A 25,488-nucleotide genomic window follows, 5' to 3' on the forward strand; every position below is an offset into this window, starting at 1 on the left:
TGCCTGAACAGGAAAACCTACTTCTAATCACCAGTAGCTATGCTCCTTATTGCTACCAAGTAAACCTGTGATACACACTCTTCTTGTCTCTAGAATGATCCAGTGATGACTTGTTTATACATAAGACCACCAACCCAGGAGGCATCAAGAAAACACCTGTGCTTTGGTTATTAAGAAGCAGAAGAGTAATGAGCATGCCCCTTTCAGTCTGTCAGGTGACAAAGTCACCTTGGGAGCCTGGGGAACTGGCTCAGAATGACATTGATACCCAGCCCCAGCTCCCTGAGCCCCAAGGAGGATATGCAGTAACTGTGGTCAGGGAAGGAATGAATGTCTGATTATATAGCTGTTCACTGGTCCCTGGAAAAGTCTGCACCCCTGCAAAAGACAAGCTGTACAGTTACCAAGTTTGTCTCATTTATTCAGGTTTGCCCTGAGTTTTTCTTTTCTCTCCTAACTGATAATAAAGGACCTGAGTACAAAACCTGGCTCTTTTCTCTTTTAAGATGGGAGGAACTGAAAGGACCAGCAAAAATCCCTGTTATAAAGAAGTAAACACACCTAGTGCCATGGCCTCCAAGCGGCAGCGCAGGAACTTAGTTTCCCAGTGGCGGCCCTGCCTTAGCAGGGGAAGCTGGCCCGAGGCAGTGCGGCCGTGGGGCCCCTTGGAATGGCTGCGGCTGCCCCAGGGTCTTTCAGCCCAGCTCCTGCACCCTCACCTGTCTCCTGGGCTCTGTTCCAATCTCTCGTTGCCACACAGGTCGCAAGTGGGCCAGGAGAAAGCAGTGCTCTCGTCCACACCAACCACAGTGCCTAGGCCCAAGAGAAAGCAAAAGCTGGAGTCCAGAGGCAGTGTCTTCCCTCCCAACTTCTCTTTGCCCCTCAAGACATAGATGGTAATGTGAGATTCCTCAGACTTTATTTTTCTCACTTCTGAGTTTATATAAATGTTCCCAAGCTTTTTATAATTTCCATGTACTGCACAAACAAAATTACAACAATAAAAAGTAAGTTTTAAAAGTTGCCCGCATTACTACCCAACCAAGTATTTCCATTGTGCCTCATCTTTTTAGTCTTTTTTTCCAGATGCATATGTACTGAAATCATTATAAGCAAACCGTCAGGGCAATGTCTCATTCTACTTTGTAGGTTGCTGTAGAGCTGTTGTAAGGACTGTCTTATCGATATTCTGTTTAGGTGATGTGTCACGGTTCCCTCCATACTGGACATATAGGTCTGAGGCAGTGGACAACTTTCCACATAAGGCCTTGCCTGTAGTGAGATACCTTCCTTAGGATAGATTCCTGGAAGCAGAATCACTCTGTCAAGAATATGAGTATTGGAGATGCAGAAACACCCTTTCAGAAGGTGTTTCCCACAAGGACTTTCTGATTCACACTTTCACCATCCATTTACAGAGTGCTAGCTTCACTGAGCTGCATGCTAGTATCACCTCAGTATTTGCCTCCTTAATAGGTGTAATGGAATTCCTTATCTTAGTTTCCACTTCTTTGATAAGGAAAGAGAAATATTCTTATTGCTTTGTTCACATCTCCTCTTACGTGATTTCTCTGGTTTCCTTATTTCTTTTTTAATTCAACATTTGTGACTTATTTATTCAACAAACAAATATGTATACAATGCTACTTAGTGTGGGATATATGTGTAGCATAAAAAATGTAACGATGAATGCTACAGTCCCTACTCTTGTGAACTCCATAGTCTGGCCGAGATGAACAAATAATGAGAAAAACATCATGAATATGGGAGAAAATATTCACAAAAAAACACATCTGGTAATGGACTGTTACCCAAAATATACAAAGAACTCTTAAAACTCAACAACACAAACAACCCAATTAAAAGATGGGCCTAAGATCTTCATAGATGCCTCACCAAAGATGATATACAGCATATGAAAGATGTCAAACATCATGTGATTAGGGAAATGCAAATTAAAACAAGGAGAACACCAAAAAAAATCCAAACAATGCAATTAAAAATGGGCAGAGGACCTGAATAGACATTTTTCCAAAGAAGACATTTGGATGGCCAACGGACACATGAAAAGATGCTCAACATCACTCATCATCAAGGAAATACAAATCACAATCACAGTGAGATATCACCTCACCTGTTAAGATGGCTAAAATAAAAAAGATGAGAAAAAACAAGTGTTGGTGAGGATGTGGAAAAAAGGAACCCTAGTGCACTGTTTGTGGGCATGCAAACCGAGGCACCCACTCTGGAAAAGCGTATGGAGGTTCCTCAGAAAATTAAAAATAAATGCCATATAATCCAGTAATTCCCTTACTAGGTATTTACCCAAAGAAAACAAAAACACTAATTTGAAAAGATATATCCATCCCAATGTTTATAGCAACATTATTTACCATAGCTAAATTATGAAAGCAGCCCCAGTGTCCATTCATGGATGAATGGATAAAAAAGATATGGTGTGTGTGTATATATAACAATGGAATATTATTCAGCCATAAAAAAGGAATGAGATCTTGCCATTTGCAACAAAATGGATGGACCTACAGGGTATTATGCTAAGTGAAATACGTCAGAGAAAGACAAATATTATATGATTTCACTCATTATATGATATATGTGGAATCTAAAAAACAAAACAAATAAACAAAAAGCAGAAACAAACCCATAAATACAGAGAACAAAGTGGTAGTTGCCAGAGGAGGGAGGAGTGGGGGGGGATATAGGCTTCCAGTTACGGAATGAATGTAATGAGGATGAAAGCTACAACATAGGGAATATAGTCAATGAAACTGAAGAGCTGTATGGTGACAGATGGTTGCTACATTTGCAGTGAGCATAGCATAATGAATAAAGTTGTCAAGTCATTATGTTGTACACCTGAAACTCATGTAACACTGTGAGTCAACTATACTTCAATAAGTAAAAAAAAAAACCACAAAACAAACAAACAAAAAAACATTCAATAATAACGCAACACTCCATACCTATTAGAATGGCCAAAATCCAGAACACTGACAACACCAAATTCTGGTAAGAATGTGGAGCAACAGGAACTCTCATTCCTGGTTGGTTGGAATGCAAAATGGTATAGCTACTTTGGAAGACATTTTGGCAGTTTCTTATAAAACTAAACATAGTCATACCACATGATCTAGCAATTGCACTTGGTGGTATTTATCCAAAGGAGCTGAAAACTTACGTCCACACAAACACCTGTATAAAGATGTTTACAGCAGCTTTATTCTTTTTTTTTTTTTTTAAAGATTTTATTTATTTATCTGACAGAGAGAGACACAGCAAGAGAGGGAACACAAGCAGGGGGAGTGGGAGAGGGAGAAGCAGGCTTCCCGTGGAGCAGGGAGCCCGATGTGGGGCTTGATTCCAGGACCTCAGACGCTTAACGACTGAGCCACCCAGGTGCCCCTATAGCAGCTTTATTCTTAATTGCCAGAACTTAGAAGCAACCAAGCTGTCCTTTAGTAGGTGAATGGATGAAACTGTGGTACCTCCAGACAATGGAATATTATTCAGCACTAAGAAGAAATGAGCTATCAAACCATGAAAAGACATGGAAAGAACTTAATGCACATTGCTTAGTGAAAGAAGCCAGTTTGAAAAGGCTATATACTACATGATTCCAACTATACAACATTCTGGAAAAAGCAAAACTATACAGTCAGAAAAAAAGAAAAAACTACACAGACAGTAAAAAGATCAGTTGTTGCCAGGTGTTAAGGGGGAGGGAGGGATGAATAGGTGGAGCAGAGGAATTTTAGGTCAGTGACACCATTCTGTATGATACCATAATGATGGATACATGTCATACATTTGTCTAAACCCACAGAATGTACAACACCAAGAGTGAACTCTAATGTAAACTCTGGACTTTGGGTGATTATGATGTGACAATGTAGGCTCATCAACTATAACAAATGTACCACCCTGGTGGGGGATGTTGATAGTGGGGGACACAGTGCATGTGTAGAGTATGGGGAATCTCTTTGCTGTAAACTTAAAACTGTTCTAAAAATAGTCTATTAAAAATTACCATGAAATAAATGCTAAACTGAGAAATGGAAAAGGCCCCTGGAGGTAGAGAAGAGAGGCCCTCTATGCTAGCTTGAGGTCAGGGAATGTTTCCCAAAAGAAGAGACTTGAGGTGGGGCTGCAGGTGGGGTGGAGGGCACAGGCTGACCCTGCACCCTGAAGCAGGGCTGGAGGCCAAAGGGGCATGAAGGAAAGGCAGGTGACATGGCTGTGAGGCTGGGAGACCCAAGTCATCCAGGGTCTTGCTGGGGATTTTAGACCTGGAAGGCATGAGAAGGAAGTGAGGAATTTTAAACAGGAGATTGAGATGGTCTACTTTCTTGAAATGTGAAGCATTACAGATGTCATCTAGATATGCTCGCAAATCACAGACCATTCTTGTTGAAAAGTGGTGAAATTAGACATTTGAAAACAAGTAAGATGTGACCTAAGTTTCCAGAAAAATAGAAGACTCATCCCTCCCACTCCAAAGAATTTCATTCCCCACTAGAATAAGCATAAGGAGAAAATTTATCTGTAGAGGATAAAACAATTGTTACAACTAAGTAGGCTTGATTTACTAAAACGCATTCATGCAATGCCCACTTGAATGACTTTTTAAAAATGAAAATAATAGATCTTGATTGTCCCAGCTAATTTCATTGTCCTTGCAAATCTAATCAAGATTGAGTCAAAGGGATGAAAAGTAAAGTCAATAATGGCTTATAATACAGCCGGAAAGCAGTGTTGACCAATTCACAACAGGCAGAGGCGTAAGTAGGGCCAAGCAGGATGAGCGGCTCCCATTCCATGGGTGGGTGTGCCCAGCAGTACTTAGTGTCCGCTACATGAACTAATAAAAAGAAGACTGCTACCAACTGAAGTTCCTTTTTATCCTAGGATATCTTTGGGTGTTGTTAACTTCATTTACATTTAGATGGGATTAAGCAATTTCCTTCCAGTAGGGAACAAGACACAGTTGAAGAAATCTATTTTATCTAGGGTCTACACACCACTGGAAATGCCTTCTGGTAACTCTAAATAAATTCCAGGGGATTACTGGGAAGTGTACTATTAAACTGTTAGTATCTAGAACATTCATTTATATGAACATCAGAAGGAAAAAAAAAATTTTGTTAGAGTTTGATGGTTTTGACACCACACTCATCATTTGGCTGCAGTCTGCTATTGAAAGCTTTTACTTTCCTTATTTATAGAAATCTCTTGTAATTAGGCTTGGGAAAGGTATATCACATATTTATTAAAACATCTTTTTAAAAAGGTTTTTTCAAAGGCTCCTTCCTGGGAACTGCAGTGGCTCCTTTCTAGTAGGGCACATAGCATCTACATGCTCTGGTATTTTCTTCAGTGACTTTTAACTCTCCGCCACACCCTCCTCTCCAAACTTTTTTTCTGACGGAAATTAGTTGGGGCTCAGAAGTGCTTCCTTCTAGTTAGAGGCCAAAGCCTGGTTTGAAGACAGGACTTGGCCACGCCTTCCCAAGGAGACAGTACAAATGTGCACTTGCTGAGTTCATGCCCACGGTGGTGAGCAAGACCACCACCCACTAGTAAGGGGTGTATTAATAAGTGGCGAGCAATGCAAAGATAGAAAAGTCAATGCTGCAAAACTTTGTCATCCTAAAAAAATAAACTGGGAGGAAGTCTTTGCATGGTCTGGATGCTGATGTTCGGGAAATGAGATGAGAAGTCCTGAACACCCAGGGAAGCAGTGAGCACTATCCCCTCACAGAGGCTCCATTTCCTAGAAGCACTTACGCAGATGGACAGATGTTATTTCTCAGTGTGCAACTGACTCACAGGGCTGTACTCTGAGTTTGTTCAAGCCCTGCCTGGGGAAAATGCTCAATGTTCTACAAGGTCCACACCATTGTTGGAGACCCCGATGCCCAGCTGATTTAGCTGCTGCAGAGAGCTATCCAACTCCCAGCACTGACTTCCTACAGATGATGAAAGAGCCTGCTTAGTGCTATCCTTGGACAAGCCATCACTGGACTTTCTGGTACAGGGATAGGCAGAGTAGGGAAGGGTGAGTTGCTGAGAAGGGGGTATCTACTACTGTTACTTCACAAAGTAGAGAGGACTCTAGCCTTGCATGGCTTTGATGGAGTGGGATCCGGGTGAGCCCACAGCTGGCTGGAGAGCAGGGCAGGGAACCTCTGTGCCTCTCTGTCTGTCCGTGGGATCTGGTCAGTGCCCCAACCTCTGCCTCGGCTGGGGTGTTCCTGCATGGGAGGCTGGGCCAATCTTTGCTATTTTGCAGCTGGGTTTTGTTTTCTCTTAATCCTTAGTTGACTGGTTCTTATCAGAGGATCTGGCAGCACTGTGATAGCAGTGTTTACATATCCACCTGACCCACCCAAAGGCCTGCAGGACAGCTTCAGAGAGAGACCCACAGGGAACTCTACATTGAAATGGTGACATGTGAAGGAAAATAATATAGGTCAGAAACTGGATCTACATAAACTAAAGGAAGTGCATTAGAGAAGGAATAAATGAAGGTAAAAGAAAATCTTTTACATTTGTTATTCTAAATTTATCTAAAATATAATAGTTTATTTAAGTAATAATAACAACAAGGCATTCAATGACAATACCTTATGGGTAAGTGAAGTGAATGTCAGCAATGTTCTAAGGAATGGGAGGGAGGAACTGAGAATATCCTTATAAGATACCTGTATTACCCTGGAAGCAGGCTAGTGTTATTTGAAAGTGGACTTGATTGGTTGTAAGTGTATCTAGGGCAACCACTAAAGAATGTTAAAAAAAAAAAGTGTTAATATGCTGAGAGAGAGGAGAAAATAGAACCATCAAATGCTCAATTAAAATGAGAAAAGGCAGAAAAGGGGTGGGAGATGAAAAAAGAAACAAGAGCAATGAACAGAAAACAATCATAAATATGATAGATATTAATCCAATTATATATGAGTATTGACTTTAAATGTGAGTGGTCTAAAAACACAAATTAAAAGAGACTATCAGAGTGGACAAAAAACAAGAGCTAACTCTATGTTGTCTACAAGAAACCCATTTCAACTATAAAGACACATAAAGATTAAAAGTAAAGTTATAGAAAAAGATATACCCTGCTAACACTAATAAGAGAGAGTTAAAATAGTTAAAATTAATTTCAAGCAGAGCAGACTTCAGATCAAGGAAAATTATCAGATATAGAGAAGAGCATTAAATAATGATAAAGGGGTCAATTTGCCAAGAAGATATAACAATCCTTAATGTGTATGTGCCTAACAACAGACTGTGAAAATATGTGAAGCAAAATGATAGAACTTCAAGGAGAGATAAACAAACCCACCATTATATTTTATTTATTATTCTTTGAGACATCAATACCCTTCTATAAATGACTGACAGATCCAAAGGCAAAAAATCATAAAGACATAGTTGAACTGAACAGCACCATCAATCAGTTGGATCTAATTGACATTTATAGAATATGCCATCCAATGACAGCAGAATAAACATTTTTCTCAAGCTCACATGGAACATCCATCAAGACAGACCACAAAGTGGGGCATAAAACACATTTAAAATTATAGAAATCATACAGAAATCATAGTAAGTATGCTCTTAGACAATAATGAAATTAAACACAAGTCAATAACAGAAAGATAGCTGAAAAACTCCCAAATAATTGGAGATTAAATAATATACTTCTAAGTAACACATGGGTCAAAGAATAAATCTCAAGAGAAATTTTAAAATATTTTGAACTACATGAAAATAAAAACACATCAAAACTATAAAAGCAGTGCTTAGAGAGAAATTTATAGCACTGTATGCGTATACTAGAAGATATCTAAGATCAATAATCTAAGTCTTCATCTTAGGAAAAAAAGAAAAAGAGAAGCAAATTAAAACCAAAGCAAGAAGAATATAAGCAATAACGAAAATTAGAGCAGAAATCAATAAAATTAAAAACAAGAATTCAATAGAGGAATTCAAGAAACCCAAAAGTTGATTCCTTCAAAAGATCAATAAAAATTGATAAACTTCAAGCTAGGCTAATCAAGAATAAAAAATTATTTCTATCAGAAATGAAAGAGGGGCCATAATTACTGATCCCATGGAAATTAAAAGAATAATAAAATAGTGTTATGAACAACTCTATGCCCCTAAATTTGCTAAATTATGTGAAATGGACCAATTCCTTGAAATACACAATCTACCAAAACTCACACAAGAAGAACTAGATGGTCTGAATAGGCTTACATCTATTAAAGAAATGGAATCAATAATTCATAATCTTCTAAAACAGAAAGCACCAGGCCCAGAAGGTTCACTGGTGAATTCTACCAAACATTTAAGGAAGAAATGATACCAATCCTCTAAAATCTCTTCAGAAAAATATAAGCATAAGGAATACTTCTTAAACTCATTCTATGAGGACAGCATTAACCTAATACAAAACCAGATAAAGACATTACATGAAAAGAAAACTACAGAATAACATCTCTCATGAACATAGATGCAAAGTCCTTAACAAAATATTAGCAAATCTAATCCAGTATATATAAAAAAAAAAAGCACCATGACCAAATGTGGGATTTATTCCAGGTATACAAGGCTGGTTCAATATTTTTTTTTAAAAAATCACTTAATATAATCTATCATATTAATGGACTAAAGAAAAAAAATCATATCAATAGATGTAGAAAAATAATTTGATAAAATCCAACATCCAATCATGATAAAAACTCTCAGCAATCTAGGAAGAGAGAAGAGCTTCCTCAATTTGGTAAAGAACATATACAAAAACCCACAGGTGGAATACACCAATAAAGAAGCCTTGTGTAGGAAAGAGTGAATTAAACCTAAATGATTAATATGAGGGTCCCAGGACAATAGCTGAGAGTAGAGCAACTAGTCAAGATTGGTTCAGAGGGACAGAAAGCTCTAGGAGGAAATTACAAAGGAAAACTCCAATGATTTGTCACCATTTTTGGAGATTTGGAAAAAAAAAAGGATGTAGTGCAGGCAATGCAAGGAAAATAAAAGTCAATATAAATTCGTGAGAAATCACACAAGAAAGGAAATAGAAGTGCATTATACTAGTTTCCTGTTCAGTGAAAATATTTATATAATCACAATAATAAAAATGCCACTTATTTATTTTCATCTTTGAAAATCAATCTGTTAAAAAAAAAGAAAAAATCTGTAGACAAAGTGTTCAGGTTTAATTATGGTTATAGAAAAGAATATCATCAATCTTGACAATATAAAGTACAGAAACAACTGTAGAAAGGTGGAAAGAAAGAGTAGAGTAAAAGAAGGGCTGAAGAACTTACAAAGACTTTTTAAGTCTTAAGAAAGACTTTTTCTTTCAAAATATGGAATGAAGAGATACTATCTTTAGCAGAAAGAATGACAAATAAACAAAACCCCTACAGCCGACATCATACTTAATGGTGAGAAAGTAGATGCTTTCCCCTTAAGATCAGGAATAGAGCAAGGAAATCCCCTCGCACTGTTTCTGTTCACTTTATAATGGAAGTACTAGCTAATACAATAAGACACAAAAAGGAAATAAAAGGTATACAAATTAGGAAGAAAGAAAAAAACATCTTGTTCACAGATGACATCGTTTTCTATGTAGAATATCCAAGGAGTCAACCAAAAACCAAATATGACTGTAGCAAGGTTGTAGGATACAAGATTAAAATACAAAAATCAACTGCTTTCCTATATGCTCTCAATGAACAAATGGAATTTGAAATTAAAAACACAACACCAGGGAAGCTGATCCATCCCAACCACCGCCTCATGGCCGCTTATGTGCAGCCCACGCCTGCTCCCACACAGCGCTGCATCGCAGACTACGAGGCTGCCTCAGCTGGGCCAGCTATTGCTGCTCAACAGTCCGGAACCTCACCACCAGGCAGCTAGCCCTCCCCAGCCCCGGGAAGGGAGGCACTGGATGGACCCTCAGACTGAAGGAGCCAGTGGACCTTGGGCTGGATGCACCCTGTATATAGAGCGAGGGGTTATCTGAGAGCTAGGTACTATTGCTCCTTTTCCTGGAGCCAATAAACCTGCTTTTACTCAAAAAACAAACAAACAAACAAAAAAACCCACAAAAACCCCAAAAACACAACACCATTGGGGCGCCTGAGTGGCACAGTCGGTTAATTGTCCAAATCTTGGTTTTGGCTCAGGTCATGATCTCAGAATCCTGAGATTGAGCCCCACATAGGGCTCTGTGCTCAGCGTGGAGTCTGCTTGAGATTCTCTCCCTCTCCTTCTGCCCCTCCTGCTCATGCTCTCTCTCTCTAAAATAAATAATAATTAAAAAAAAAAAAACCCAACACACCATCATTTACATCAACACTAAAATAAGTAAAATACTTAGGTGCAAATGTAACAAAGTATGCACAAGATCTATATGAAGAAAACTTCTTAAAAACTCTGCTGAAAGAAGTCAAATCTAAATAGAGATATCCATGTTCAGGGATAGAAAGACTCAATAGGGTTAAGATATAAATTTTTCCTAAATTCATCTACAGATTCAACACAATCCCAATCAAAATCCCAGCAAGTTATTTTATGGATATAAACAAACTAATTTTAAAGTTTATATGGAAAGAGAAAAGAACGCCTAGAATAGTCAAGACAATATTGAAGAACAAAGTTGGAGGACTAACACTACCCAGATTATTCATAATATCAAAAACAGACATCAACTGATGAATGGATAAACAAAACTTGGTATATCCATGTAATGGACTATTATGTTATAAAAAGGAACAGGGGCGCCTGGGTGGCTCAGATGGTTAAGCGTCTGCCTTCGGCTTAGGTCATGATCCCAGAGTCCTGGGATCGAGCCCCACATCGGGCTCCTGGCTCAGCGGGGAGCCTGCTTCTCCCTCTCCCTCTGCCTCTCTCCCTGCTGATGCTTTCTCTCCCTCTGTATCTCTGTGTCTCAAATGAATAAAATCTTTAAAATAAATAAATAAATAAATAAATAAAACTAAAAAGGAACAAAGTGCTGATAAATATTACAACCTGGTTGAATCTTGAAAATGTTCTGCTATATGAAAGCAGCCAGAAACAAAAATAACACATATGATTCTATCAAATGAATTGTCCAGAAGAAGCAAATCCACTGAGACAGAAAGTAGATTAGTGGTTGCCACAGGCTGGACAGAGTGGGCAGTGACTGCTAATGGACATGAGGTTTCTTTTTGGGGTGATAAAAATATTCTGGAAATAGTGGGGATACTTGCACAACTGCATGAATACACTAAAAAACACGGAGTTGTTTTATAAGGGTGATTTTCATGGTATGCGAATTACATCTCAATTAAGCTGTTATTAAAAAATAGAATGCGGGACACCTGGGTGGCTCAGTCATTAAGCGTCTGCCTTAGGATCGGGTCATGGTCCCAGGGTTCTGGGATCGAGCCCCGCATCGGGCTCCCTGCTCAGCGGGAAGCCTGCTTCTCCTTCTCCCACTCCCCCTGCTTGTGTTCCCTCTCTCACTGTGTCTCTCTGTCAAATAAATAAATAAAATCTTTAAAAAAAAATAGAATGCAACTTCATTTTCAAAGCCACTGAGTTGGCAAAAGACAAAATATAAAATAGGAGATAGTGGTACAACATTGTCAATGTACTAAATGCCACTGAATTGCTCACTTAAAATTTTTTTTTTTACTTAAGTATAATTATGTGTTAAATTACTTTCAGCTGTACAATATAATGATTCAACAATTTTTTTAAAAAGATTTTATTTATGCATTTAACAGAGAGACAGTGAGAGAGAGAAAGAGATCACAAGTAGGCAGACAGGCAGGCAGAGGGAGAGGGATAAGCAGGCTCCCTGCTGAGCAGGGAGCCTGATGCGGGGCTCGATCCCAGGACGCTGGGATCCTGACCTGAACCAAAGGCAGACGCTTAACTGACTGAGCCACCCAGGTGCCCCGATTCAACAATTCTATATGTTGGGGCACTAGTGCCTTTAGTTTTGTACACATATGAGTCTCAAGCAGACTCGGTCGTTAAGTGTCTGCCTTTGGCTCAGGTCATGATTTCAGGGTCCTGGGATTGAGCCCTGCATTGGGTTCCCTGCTCAGTGAGGAGTCTGCTTTTCCCTCTCCCTCTGCCCCTCCCTGTGCTTGTGCTCTCTCACTCTCTTTCAAATAAATAAAAATCTTTTAAAAACAAAACAAAACAAAAACAATTCTATATGTTACCAAATGCTCATCAAGATAAGTGTACTCTTGATCCTCTTTATCTATTTCACTTATACCCTACCCACCTCTCCTCTGGCAACCACCAGTTTATTCTCTCCATTTAAGAGTCTGTTTTTTTGGTCTCTTTTTTTCTTTGTTCATTTGTTTTGTTTTTTAAATCCTATGTATGAGTGAAATCATATGCTATCTCATATGCTTTCTCTGACTTATTTTGCTTAACATTATACCCTCTAGGTCCTTCCATGTTGCTGCAAATGGCAAGATTTCATTATTTTTTATGTCTGAGTAATATTCTACTCCATATATATACACCACATCTTCTTTATTCATTCATCTATCAGTGGACACTTGGGTTCCTTCCATATCTTGGCTATTATAAATAATACTGCAATAAACATAGGGGTGCATATATCTTTTTAAATTAGTGTTTTTGTTTTCTTTGGATAAATACCCAATAGTGTAATTACTGGATCATATGGTAATTCTATTTTTAATTTTTTAAAAAGATTTATTTATTTATTTTTAGAGAGAGAGAGCGAGAGCATGTGCACGAGTGGGGGAGGGGCAGAGGGAGAGGGAAGAATCTCAAGCAGACTCCTCACTAAGCACAGAGCCCGACATGGGGTTCAATCTCATGGCCCTGAGATCATGAACTGAGCAAAATCAGGAGTTGGACACTTAACTGACTGAGCCACCTGGTCACCCCTTATTTTTAATTTTTGAGGAATCTCCGTACTGTTCTCCACAGTGGCTGCACTAATTTGCATTCCCACCAACAGTGCACGAGGGTTCCTTTTTCTCCACATCCTCACTGACACTTATTTCTTGTACTTTTGATTTTAGCCATTCTGACAAGTATAAGGTGATACCTCATTGTGGTTTTGATTTGCACTTCCCTGATGATTTGTGATGTTGAGCATCTTTTATGTGTCTTTTGGCCATCTGGATGTCTTCTTTGGCAAAATGTCTATTCAGGTCCTCTGACCATTTTTTAATTGGATTATGTTTTTTTGGTATTGAGTTATATAAGTTTTTTTATATATTTTGGATATTAACCCTTTATTGGATATATCATTTGCAAATATCTTCTCCCATTCAATAAGTTGCCTTTTTATTTTGGTAATGGTTTCCTTTGCTATGCAAAAGCTTTTTATTTTGGTGTAGTCCCAATAGTTTATTTTTCCTTTTGTTTCCCTTGCCTGAAAAGACATACCTAGAAAAATGTTACTATAGCCAATGTCAAAGAAATTATTGCCTATGTTTTCTTCTAGGAGTTTTATGGTTCCAGGTCTCACATTTAGGTCTTTAATCCACTTGAATTTATTTTTGTGTATAAGAAAGTTTTCCCAGCACCATTTGTTAAAGAGAGAGTCTTTCTCCACTGTGTATGCTTGCCTCCTTTGTCATAGGTTAACTGACCACATAAGCATGAGTTTGTTTCTGGGCTCTCTATTCTGTTCCCTTGATCCATGTGTCTACTTTTGTGCTAGTATTTTGTGCTAGTAGTATGTTTTAATGACTACAGCTTTGTAGATACCTACAGCTGGGATTGTGATACCTCCAGCTTTGTTCTTCTTTATCAAGACTGATTTGGCTCTTTGGGGTCTTTTGTGGTTCCACACAAAATTTTGGAGAGTTTGTTCTAGCTCTGTGGAAAATGTTGTGGTATTTAGACAGAGATAACATTAAATCTGTAGATTGCTTTGGGTAGTATGGACAATTTTTAAAATGGTTATAATTTTATATTTTATAAATCCCACCTATAAATTATTATTTTTTAAAAAATATGAAGTTCTTCAGAAACTAGAAAAATTAGGTCTTCTCTTTCCCTACAAGAATCTACACGTTTTCCTCTTTTTGCATCTCTGTGGCATTCACTGGCTATGGATAATGGGTCAGGTTTCAAACCCTCCTTTAGAAGCCAAACTCTTCAGGTACATATTTTCTCATAATACGGTGCTATGGGTGGTGGTGATTCTTATGGTCTTATAATAACAGGGTCCCATATAACTTTTTTTTTTTTTAAGATTTATTTATTTGAGAGAGAGAGAGAGGCAGGGCAGAAGGAGAGAATCTTAAGCAGACTCCATGCTGAGCACTGAACCTGAAGCAGGGCTCGATCCCATGACCCATGAGATCACAACCTAAGCCAAAATCAAAAGTCAGATGCTCAACCAACTGAGCCATCCAGGTGCTCCAGGGTCCCATGCAGCTTAAGCAGTGTGGATGGGTGGAGGTCCCTCTCAAATGTGGGGCAGAGAATACTGCTGGGAGACTGTTCCCACACCCTTCTCTCTCTTCTGAGCCCCTGACCAATCCTGGGCTCTTAGAGAGGTGAGGGGTGGGACGAGAACAGATGGCAGCCAATGACAAGACAATGAAGGTGGAAGGGAGGCCTCTGGAGGTGGTGGAGATGTGCAAGTGGTAGCAGGTTGTGGGCAGAGTGACAAGGACAGGGTCACAGAGCATCTGCTGCAGGGCGTGTGTCTGCACTGTGTGTTGTCCTCACAGCCTGTGCCCAGGGGCCCAGCAGAGCCAATTCTTGGAAACCCCCACAGTCCACTTAGCCTCTGCAGACTCTCAGTCCTTCCTTCCCTGCACGGTTCCAAACAGCCTGTCAGCAACGAATCCAGCTTTGTACCATAGTCTATCTATGGTGCTGACAGAATTGCTTCATTTAAGAAAACAAATTGATCATACAACCTCCTTAGCATTCTGGGAATAGCAGAACAAGACAGAGCCAACTCCATCCCAAGAAGGCCCTGCCTCCTCCAGCACATAAAGCTTTTACAACTGCCCCTGGCACCTCTATGGGTTTTCCATATGGCCTTCATCTGTCTGGAAGACCTTCACCACTCTGTCTGACAAATCCTAACAGTCCCAAGGCCACCTACCTACTGCCTCACTGGCTCTTGCCCTCAGCCAGCCCTCCTGGTCTGTAGAAGTAGAAGCACTGAGTTGTCATCCTTCTCCACTAGTCTGTGAGTGCTCCAAGCCCCCAAAGCCTCATGTGCATTATCTTATTTAATCCTCAACAATGCTTTAAGGTGTATTCTATTAGCCATGTGTTATAGATGAGAAAATGGAAGACCCAGATGACAGGTGGCTTGTTAAGAGTCTGCTTTCTTCAGGACCACTAGGCTATACTGCTCTCATTTCTCATTTACAATCACAATCTTAGTTATGTTTTGGTACTAACACTAAAAGAAGATGCACAGAAAAGAAAATCCAAATGGCCTCAACAAAATGAATGAGTGCTCAACCTCACAAGCAGGCAGGGGAATGTAAATTAAAGCAACAACAGTGGGATCAGAGTTTTGCTATTCATAAAAATTATAAAAAGATTCAGAAATCTAGTAGTGGGCAAGGCTGGAGGAAATAGGCCTTCTTAGAAATTACTTTTGCAAATGTGAATTTTTGTATGCTTTTTGGAAATTAACTTAATATCTTTTAATATTAAGGATACACCAACAGTATGGCCACTTTGGAAAACACTTACACATTTCTTCAAAAAGGCTAAGCACAGGGTTTCCCATATGACCCAGCAATTCCACTCCTAGATACATACCCAAAATTTGAAAACACGTTGTTCAAACAAAAACTTGTCCATAAATATCCATAGCAGCACCGTTTACAATAGCCAAAAAGTGGAAACAACCCAATGTCCATCAAGTGATGAATGGATAAAACAAGATGTGGTGCAACCATACAATGAAATATTCCAGCCATAAAAAGAAATGAAGTGCTGGGGCGCCTGGATGGCTCAGTTGTTAAGCGTCTGCCTTCGGCTCAGGTCATGATCCCAGGGTCCTGGGATCAAGCCCCACATCGGGCTCCCTGCTCGGCGGAAGTCTGCTTCTCCCTCTCCCACTCCCCCTGCTTGTGTTCCTGCTCTCCCTATCTGTCGAATAAATAAATAAAATCTTAAAAAAAAAAAAAAAAAGAAATGAAGTGCTGATACCTGGTACATCATGGATAACTTTGAAAACATTATGCCAAGTGAAAGAAGCCAATTTTGAAAGACTATATAATGTGTGATTCCATGTATGTAAAATATCCAGAAAAAGCAAATCTATAAAGACAGAAAGTAGATCAGTGCTTTCCTAAGGTCAGGGTAAGGGCTGGGGTGGGAGAGCATAATGGGGAATGACTGACAATGGGCATGAGGTATATTTTTGGGATGATGACAATGTTTCTTTTTAAAGATTTCTTTTCTTTTCCTTTTTTTTAAATAATCTCTACACCCAATGTGGTGCTCAAACTCACAACCTGAGATCAAGAGTTGCATGCTCTACCGACTGAGCCAGCCACGTGTCCCGACAATGTTTTAAATTAGATTGTGGTGATAGTTGCATAACTCTGAATATACTAAAACATTTTAAATGAGTGAATTGTAGCGATGTAAGTTGTATCTCAAAAAAGTTGGTTAAAAAATATATGAACCCTAAGATCCTGAAATCAGCTACTGAAACATCTCAGATGTATCAAAAACACCTAAACTCTCCAAGACAGAGCTAAGATTGTTCTCTCAAAGCTGGCCTCTTCCACCATGTCCTACTCCATTGAACAGTTCTACCATTGCCTTGTTGCCTAAGCCAGAATCTCAGAGGTCATCACATACATTCTCACCCTCCATCTATGCCTTGCTCCCTCTGTACTGAATTCACTACCCAACCTGTCTGTTTCCCCCAACTAAACCCACTTCCAGATTTACTTTGCTTCATCACTTGTCTCACATCTTGGGACTGGTGCTTGCCCTCCCACTTGCTACCACCCAAGGCCCTGGCCCTTCCACTCTGCTCTGCAGAGACAAAACCTGGAGTACCCGTCTCTCTGTTGATGACAGAGTACACTCCTGCTAGGGCCACCAACTTGGGCAGTGGTTGGGCCCTTCAGCCTAATCTCTGGTCACTCCATCCATCCAGATGCCTTTCCTGTCCCCTTCCAGACTCTGGTGCTCCCCCACTCTACCCTGTCAGCAGCCTTTATATGTCCTATTCTTTTTCTGTCAGATATCCTTCCTGCCCCTACTCATTCACCTAATTGGCTACTTCCTATCCTTCAGATCTCAGCACAAGGCTGCTGTCCTTAAGGAGACTACAGTGAGCTCCCTGACAAGGTGAGGTCCCAGCAATCAGCACCTGGAGCACTTGGAACATTGCCGTTCTATACTTGATTGTGTGCACAGCTCATTGAGGTCTTCTGTATGCACTAGAAGTCTAAAAGGCAAGAACCTCTTCTGATTTTGTTTCTTAGGTATCCAAAGTTTGGAACATGTCAGACATAAAAAACTTGTTGAATAAATGAAATGAATATGAAGTATGATATTTAAAAAAATATAAATACCATTTCCACCAGGATTGACCACCCACCTTGAACGCTGCAAACGGAGTTGACCTGAGTGACAGAATCCAGTTCATTGAGCTTCACAGGGCCAGTCAGTTCACAGGAGCAAGCACCGGAGTCCACACCCAAAAGGGGCTTTTGAAGCAAGAGGACACTTCGTTCAACACAAACAATCCGACCTGCCAACAGAGACACTTCAGATCATTGAAGCACTGAAGAAAAAAGTGAGTTCTCCTGCCAGTAAAGACAGTGTCCTTTGCCAACCCCCCTGTGGGCAGAGGGCACAGTTTTGAGGCCCGTCCATTGTATCCAATGACACATGCACTGTACGGAAAGGAAGTGCTAAAGCCACTAGTGTACTAAGCGGGGAAAGCACACAAAACTAGATTCAAATTCATTTTAGAAAGGTGAATTTTGTGGTATGCAAATTATACCTCAACAAAATAAAATAAAAATATACAGTTTGGGCAGGATTCTAGTTTGATTCCCGGCAAAAAAGAGCTAACTGATCTAAGTTTATATTTATAATGTTCTAGCTTTTTGTTTGTTTTAAAAAGTGATGTTCCAGGCAATGGCTTCAAGTGGCTTCTGTACCTGTAATGTGTGCCACCAAGAGACAATCCTTGAGTAACCAATGGCATCTTTCACAGGGAGAGTCAGCCCTGCAGGGGTTCTGGTTCTGTGCAGGTGGCCATGACAGGGGCTAGTGAAAGCTGAGGGCTGGTACCATGGGTCTCTTCCACTCCATGTGCCATGTCCCAGGTGGCTTCATGAAGGGGCCAGCAGTTCCAGAGTAAGGCAAAGCCACAATGCCATTTTATGGCATCTGTCAGTCACCACTGGGTCAAAGCTAGGAAGAAGAAAGCATACCCTGGGCTTGGAGAGTGTCCCTGAAGAGAAAGCTGTGAGAGACAGCCTCGGTGAGCGCTTCCAGGACGTCCTGGCTCAACACACATGAGGGGGCCACACAGACTGGCATGGTTTTGGGGAGGCCAGAGTTATTCTCATCCTGCATCTGCAGGGTGACATCAGTCACCATCAGCCAAATCTCCCTTTGCTGCAGAGGAAGCAAACTGTTTACCTACAATTCAAAGACACAGTCAAGTCTATTAACTTTAATAGCTATTCTTACTATCCAAATTTTTAAAAAATTTTTAAAAATTAATTTTAATGTATTTAATCTAAATATCCAGAATATACTTTCGGCATATAATAAATAGAAACAATAGAGATATTTTTTTTAAACAATGTTTTTTTTTTTTTTTAAGATTTTATTTATTTATTTGAGAGAGAGTGAGAGAGAGAGAGAGAGCACATGAGAGGGGGGAGGGTCAGAGGGAGAAGCAGACTCCCCGCGGAGCAGGGGCCCCGATGCAGGACTCGATCCAGGGACTCCAGGATCATGACCTGAGCCGAAGGCAGTCCCTTAACCAACTGAGCCACCCAGGTGCCCGAAACAATAGAGATATTTTATCTTCTTGTCTTTTTGTACTAAATCTTCAAAATCCAGTGTGTACTTTATTATGTTAGTCACCATACAGTACATCATTAGTTTTTGATGTAGTGTTCCATTATCCAGAATTTTAAAAAAGCAATTATGTTAGATGATTATTACTAACAATTTTAGTTTTCATTCCAACAAATATTTTCAAATATACAATAGACCCTGCCGGTCTTGGTCACTAGCCCCCACTGACATGGCTGTGCCTTGAGAGTGCAAACCCTGTACCTGTTTAAAGGGCTCCTTTACTGGGATACAGTCTGCCCTTCCCTGGCACTACTGTACTTGTCCTTGAACTACTCAGGGAGATTTTCATTGTTCTTTTCCTCCAGATCTCAGAATGTTAATTACCACATTGTTTTATATTTAGCCCATACACATGCTTCTTTCTTGTTAGATTTAAGTTTCCTAAGGATCAGTGATTGTTATGAACTGAATGTTTATATCCACCCCTAAGTCCCCAATTCATATGCTGAAGTCCTAACCTCCAATGTGATAATGGTAGGTGGGGCCTTTGGGAGCTAATTAGGTCCTATGTAGAGCCCTCATGATGGGATTCCTGTCCTTCTAAGACAAGAGTTTGTTTCCTCACTCTGCCCTTCACATCGTGAGGATACAAGGAGATTTCCTATTGTAAACCAAGAGAGTGCTCACTAAGAACCTGACCTGGTGGCACTTTGATCTCAGACTTCAATATTCCAGACCTGTGAGAAACAAACTGTTGCAGTTTAAGCCACGCAGTATATGGAATTTTGCCATAGCAGCCTAACCTGACTGAGACGGGAATACTTGTTACTTGCCCTCAGATTTTATATAGGGCTCTGATATAAAGCAGGTATAAAATATTTGTTGTATCTACAGCAAATTTACTTTTCGTTTTTGTTTTTTTTTAATGTTTTTTTTCTTTTTTTATTTAAATACAATTTTGTTAACATACTGTATTACTACGTTCAGGGGTAGAATTTAGTTTTTCATCAGTTGCATATAAGACCCAGTGCTCATTAAATCAAGTGCCCTCCTTAATGTCCATCACCCAGTTACCCTATCCACCCACCCACCTCCCCTCAACAACATTCAGTTTGTTTCCTACAGTTAAGAGTTTCTTACAGGGGCGCCTGGGTGGCTCAATTGTTAAGCGTCTGCCTTTGGCTCAGGTCATGATCCCACGGTCCTGGGATCGAGTCCTGCATCGGGCTCCCTGCTCGGCGGGAAGCCTGCTTCTCCCTCTCCCACTCCCCCTGCTTGTGTTCCTGCTCTTGCTATCTCTCTGTCAAATAAATAAATAAAATCTTTAAAAAGAAAAAAAAAAAGAGTTTCTTACGGTTTGACTCCCTCTCTGTTTTCATCTTATTTTATTTTTCCTTCCCCCTCCTTTTCCTTCCCTTTCCTTCCTCTATGTTCATCTGTTTTGTTTTTTAAATTCCACATATGAGTGAAATCATATATTTGTTTTTCTCTATTTCCCTTAGCATAATACCCTATAGTTCCAGCCACATCATTGCAAATGGCAAGATTTCATTCTTTTTGATGACTGTGTAATATTCCATGGTATATTATACCTCACATCTTCTTTATCCATCCCATCCCTCTGTCAATGGACACTGCTCTTTCTACAGTTTGGCTATTGTGAACATTGCTGCTATAAACACTGGTATGCAGGTGCTCTTTCTGATCACTATGTTTTTATCCTTTGGATAACTGCAATTGCTGGGTCATAGGGTAGCTCTATTTTTAACTTTTGGAGGAAACTCCAGAGTGGCTGGGCCATTTTGCATTCCCAACAGTGTATCTTTCTCCACATCCTCGGCAACATCTGTTGTTTCCTGAGTTGTTAATTTTATCCATTCTGACCGGTGTGAGGTGGTATCTCATTGAGGTTTTGATTTGTCCTTCCCTGATGCCGAGTGATGTTGAGCATTTTTTCATTTGTCTGTTGGCCATTTGTATGGAGAAATATCTGTTCATGTCTTTTGCCCATTTCTTGGCTGGATTATTTGTTTTATGGGTGTTGAGTTTGATGAGTTCTTTATAGATTTTGGATACTAACCCTTTATCTGATAATACATTTGCAAATATCTTCTCCCATCCCATAGGTTGCCTTTTAGTGTTGTCAACTATTTCCTTTGCTGTGCAAAAGCTGTTTATCCTGATGAAGTCCCAACAGTTCATTTTTGCTTTTGTTTCCCTTGCCTTTGGAGACATGTCTAGCAAGAGTTGCTGTGGCTGAGGTCAAGAGGTTGCTGCCTGTGTTCTCCTCTAGGATTTTGATGGATTCCTATCTCACATTTAGGTCTTTCATCCATTTTGACTTTATTATTGTGTATGTGTAAGAAAGTGGCCGAGTTTCATTCTTCTGCATGTGGCTGTCCAATTTTCCCAACACCATTTGTTGAAGAGACTGTTTTTTTTTTTTCCATTGGATGTTCTTTCCTGCTTTGTTGAAGATTAGTTTACCATAGAGTTGAGGTCCGTTTCTGGGTTCTTTACTCTGTTCCACTGATCTCTGTGTCTGTTTTTGTGCCAGCACCATACTGTCTTGATGATTATAGCTTTGTAATATAGCTTGAAGTCCAGAATTGTGATGCCCCCAGCTCTGGTTTTTTCTTTCAGCATTCCTTGGGCTACTTGTGGTCTTTTCTGTTTCCACACAAATTATAGCATTGTTTGTTCCAGCTCTGTGAAAAATGCTGATGGAATTTTGATAGATTGTTATTGAATGTGTAGATTGCTTTGAGTAGCATAGACATTTTAACAATATTTGTTCTTCCAATCCATTAGCATGGAATGTTTTTCTATTTCTTTCTATCTTCCTCAATTTCATTTATAAGTGTTCTATAAGTTTTCAGAGTACAGATTCTTTACCTCTTTAAGGTTTATTCCTAGGTATCTTCTGGGTTTTGGTGCAACTATAAATGTGACCAATTCCTTGATTTGTCTTTCTTCTGCTTCATTGTTAGTGTATAGAAATGCAATTGACTTCTGTGCATTGATTTTATATCCTGGGACTTTGCTGAATTCCTGTATCAGTTCTCACAATTTTTTTGGTGGGGTCTTTTGGGTTTTCTATAGAGAGTATCATGTCATCTGCGAAGAGTGGAAGTTTGATTTCTTTGCTGATTTGGATGCCTTTTACATCTTTTTGCTGTCTGATCTCTGAGGCTAGGACTTCCAGTACTATGTAGAACAAATGTGCTAAGAGTGAACATCCCTGTCGTGTTCCTGACCTTAAGGGAAAAGCTCTGTTTTTCCCCATTGAGGATGATATTCACTGTGGGTTTTTTGTATATGGCTTCTATGATACTGAGGTATGTTCCCTCTATCCCTACATTGTGGGGAGTTTTAATCAAGAAGGGATGCTGTATTTTGTCCAATGCTTTTTGCATCAATTGAGACGATCACATGGTTCTTGGCTTTTCTTTTATTAATGTGGTGTACCACATTGATTGATTTGCAGATGTTGAACCACCCCTACAGCTCAGCAATAAATCCCACTTGGTCATGGTGAATAATCCTTTTAATGTACTGTTGGATCCTATTAGCTAGTATCTTGGTGAGAATTTTTGCATCCATGTTCATCAGGGATATTGGTCTGTAATTCTCCTTTTAGTGGGGTCTTTGGTTTTGGGAATCAAGGTAATGCTGGCCTCATAGAATGAGTTTGGAAGTTTTCCTTCCATTTCTATTTTTTGAAACAGTTTCAGAGGTGTTAATTCTTCTTTAAATGTTTGGTAGAATTCCCCTGGGAAGCCATCTGGCCCTGGACTCTTCTTTGTTGGGTGATTTTTGTTTTTTGTTTTTTTTTAAAGATTTTATTTATTTATTTTGAAAGAGAGAATGAGGGAGAGAAAGCACACGAGAGGGGGAAGGGTCAGAGGGAGAAGCAGACTCCCTGCTGAGCAGGGAGCCCGATGTGGGACTCGATCCAGGGACTCCAGGATCATGACCTGAGCCGAAGACAGTCACTTAACCAACTGAGCCACCCAGGCGCCCCTGTTGGGTGATTTTTGATTATTGATTCAATTTCTTTGCTTGTTATGGGTCTGTTCAGGTTTTCTATTTCTTCCTGTTTCAGTTGGGGTAGTTTGTATGTTTCTAGGAATGCTTCCATTTCTTCCAGATTGCCTAATTTGTTGGCATATAATTGCTCATAATATTCTCTTATAATTATTTGTATTTCTTTGGTATTGGTTGTGATCTCTCCTCTTTCATTCTTTCAAGGAACTAGCTCCTAGTTTCGTTGATTTGTTCTACTGTTTATTTGATTTCTGTACCATTGATTTCTGCTTTAATCTTTAAAGATTGCTGTTCTTTTTCCAGCTCCTTTAGGTGTAAGGTTAGGTTGTGTATTTGTGTATTTGAGACTTTTCTTGTTTCTCGAGAAAGGCTTGTATTGGTATATACTTCCCTCTTAGGACCATCTTTGTTGCATCCCAAAGTTTCTGAACTGTTGTGTTTTTATTTTCGTTTGTTTCCATGTATTTTTTAAATTCTCCTTTAATTTCCTGGTTGACCCATTCATTCTTTTTTTTTTTTTTTTTTAAAGATTTTATTTATTTATTTGAGACAGAGAGAATGAGAGAGAGAGAGAGCACACGAGAGGGGGGAGGGTCAGAGGGAGAAGCAGACTCCCTGCTGAGCAGGGAGCCCGATGTGGGACTCGATCCAGGGACTCCAGGATCATGACCTGAGCCGAAGGCAGTCACTTAACCAACTGAGCCACCCAGGCGCCCAACCCATTCATTCTTTAGTAGAATGTTCTTTAGCCTCCATATATTTGTGGTCCTTCCAAAGTTTTTCTTGTGGTTGACTTCAAGTTTTATAACATTGTGGTCTGAAAATATGCATGGTATGATCTCAATCTTTTTGTACCAGTTGAAACCTGATTTGTGACCCAGTATGTGATCAATTCTGGAGAATGTTCCATGAGCACTCGAGAAGATTCTGCTGCTTTAGGATGAAATTCTCTGAGTATATCTGTGAACTCCATCTGGCCCAGTGTGTCATTCAAATCCCTTGTTTTGTTTTTGATCTTCTGCTTAGATGATGTGTCCATTGGTCTGAGTGGGGTGTTAAGTCCCCTACTATTATTGTAGTATTATCAATGAGTTTCTTTCTTTTTTTTTTTTTTTTTTAAAGATTTTTATTTATTTGACAGATAGAGACACAGTGAGAGAGGGAACACAAGCAGGGGGAGTGAGAGAGGGAGAAGCAGGCTTCCCACTGAGCAGGGAGCCTGATGCGGGGCTTAATCCCAGAACCCTGGGATCATGACCTGAGCCGAAGGCAGATGCTTAATGACTGAGCCACCCAGGCGCCCCTCTTTTTTTTTTTTTTTAAGATTTTATTCATTTATTTATGAGAGAGAGAGAGAGAACAAGTGGTGGGGAGGGGCAGAGGGAGAGAGAGAGAGAAAGAAGCTGACTCCCTGCTGAGCAGGAAGCCCGATGCAGGGCTCGATCCCAGGACCTGGAGGTCATGACCTGAGCTGAAGGCAGATGCTTAACCCACTAAACCATCCAGGTGCCCCTATCAATGAGTTTCTTTAATTTAATTTAATTTAATTTAATTGTTATTAATTGGTTTATATACTTGACTGCTCCCAAGGTAGGGGCATAAATATTTACAATTGTTAGATCTTGTTGGATCGACCCTTTTATTATGATATAGTGTCCTTTCTCATCTCTTATTACAGGCTTTGGTTTAAAATCTAGTTTGTCTGATATAAGGATGGCTACCCCAGCTTTCTTTTGATGTCCATTAAGCATGATAAATCGTTCTCCATCCCCTCCCTTTCAATCTGGAGGTGTCTTTGGGTCTAAAATGAATTTCTTTTAAGCAGAAAACTGATGGGTCTTGTTTTTTTTTATCCATTCTGATACCCTATGTGTTTTGATTGGAGCATTTAGTCCATTTACATTCAGAGTAATTCTTGAAAGATATGAAGTTAGTGCCATTGTATTATCTGTTGTCACTGTTTCTGTAGATGTCTCTGTTCCTTTCTGGTGTTTGTTACTTTTGGGCTCTCTCTTCGCTGAAAGGATCCCCTTTAATATTTCTTGCAGGGCTAGTTTAGTGTTCACAAATTCCTTTAGTATTTTTTTGTCCTGGAAACTCTTTATCTCTCCTTCTATTCTGAATGACAGCCTTGCTGGATAAAGTATTCTTGGCTGCATATTTTTCTCATTTAGCATGTTGAATATGTCATGTCAGTCCTTTCTGGTCTGTCAGGTCTCTGTGGATAGGTCTGCTGTTAGCCTTATGTGTCTACCCTTGTAGGTTAAGGACCCCTTGTCCTGAGCTGGTTTCAGGATTTTCTCCTTATCTCTGAAATTTGGAAGCTTCACTGTAATATGTCAAGATGTTCCTATTTTTGTTGATTTGGAGGGG

General features: G+C 39.7%; 1 protein-coding gene across 10 annotated transcripts in view; it reads right to left on the minus strand.

Annotated features, from left to right (window-relative positions):
• SPIDR (scaffold protein involved in DNA repair) overlaps positions 1–25,488 on the minus strand; it is a 602,461-nt gene that overhangs the window by 6,378 nt on the left and 570,595 nt on the right. For 9 of the 10 annotated variants that reach the window (XM_078072412.1, XM_078072415.1, XM_078072413.1 and 6 more), the window contains 3 exons: positions 18,471–18,681; positions 17,627–17,779; positions 720–813 (listed from right to left, as the gene is read on the minus strand). In XM_078072412.1, coding sequence (XP_077928538.1) covers positions 720–813; positions 17,627–17,779; positions 18,471–18,681 — 458 coding nt within the window. The remainder of the gene's footprint in view (positions 1–719; positions 814–17,626; positions 17,780–18,470; positions 18,682–25,488) is intronic. The other variant, XM_078072411.1, reaches the window with a different exon arrangement.

The sequence above is a fragment of the Halichoerus grypus genome, chromosome 5, assembly GCF_964656455.1.
Source record: "Halichoerus grypus chromosome 5, mHalGry1.hap1.1, whole genome shotgun sequence".
NCBI classification, from domain to species: domain Eukaryota; kingdom Metazoa; phylum Chordata; class Mammalia; order Carnivora; family Phocidae; genus Halichoerus; species Halichoerus grypus.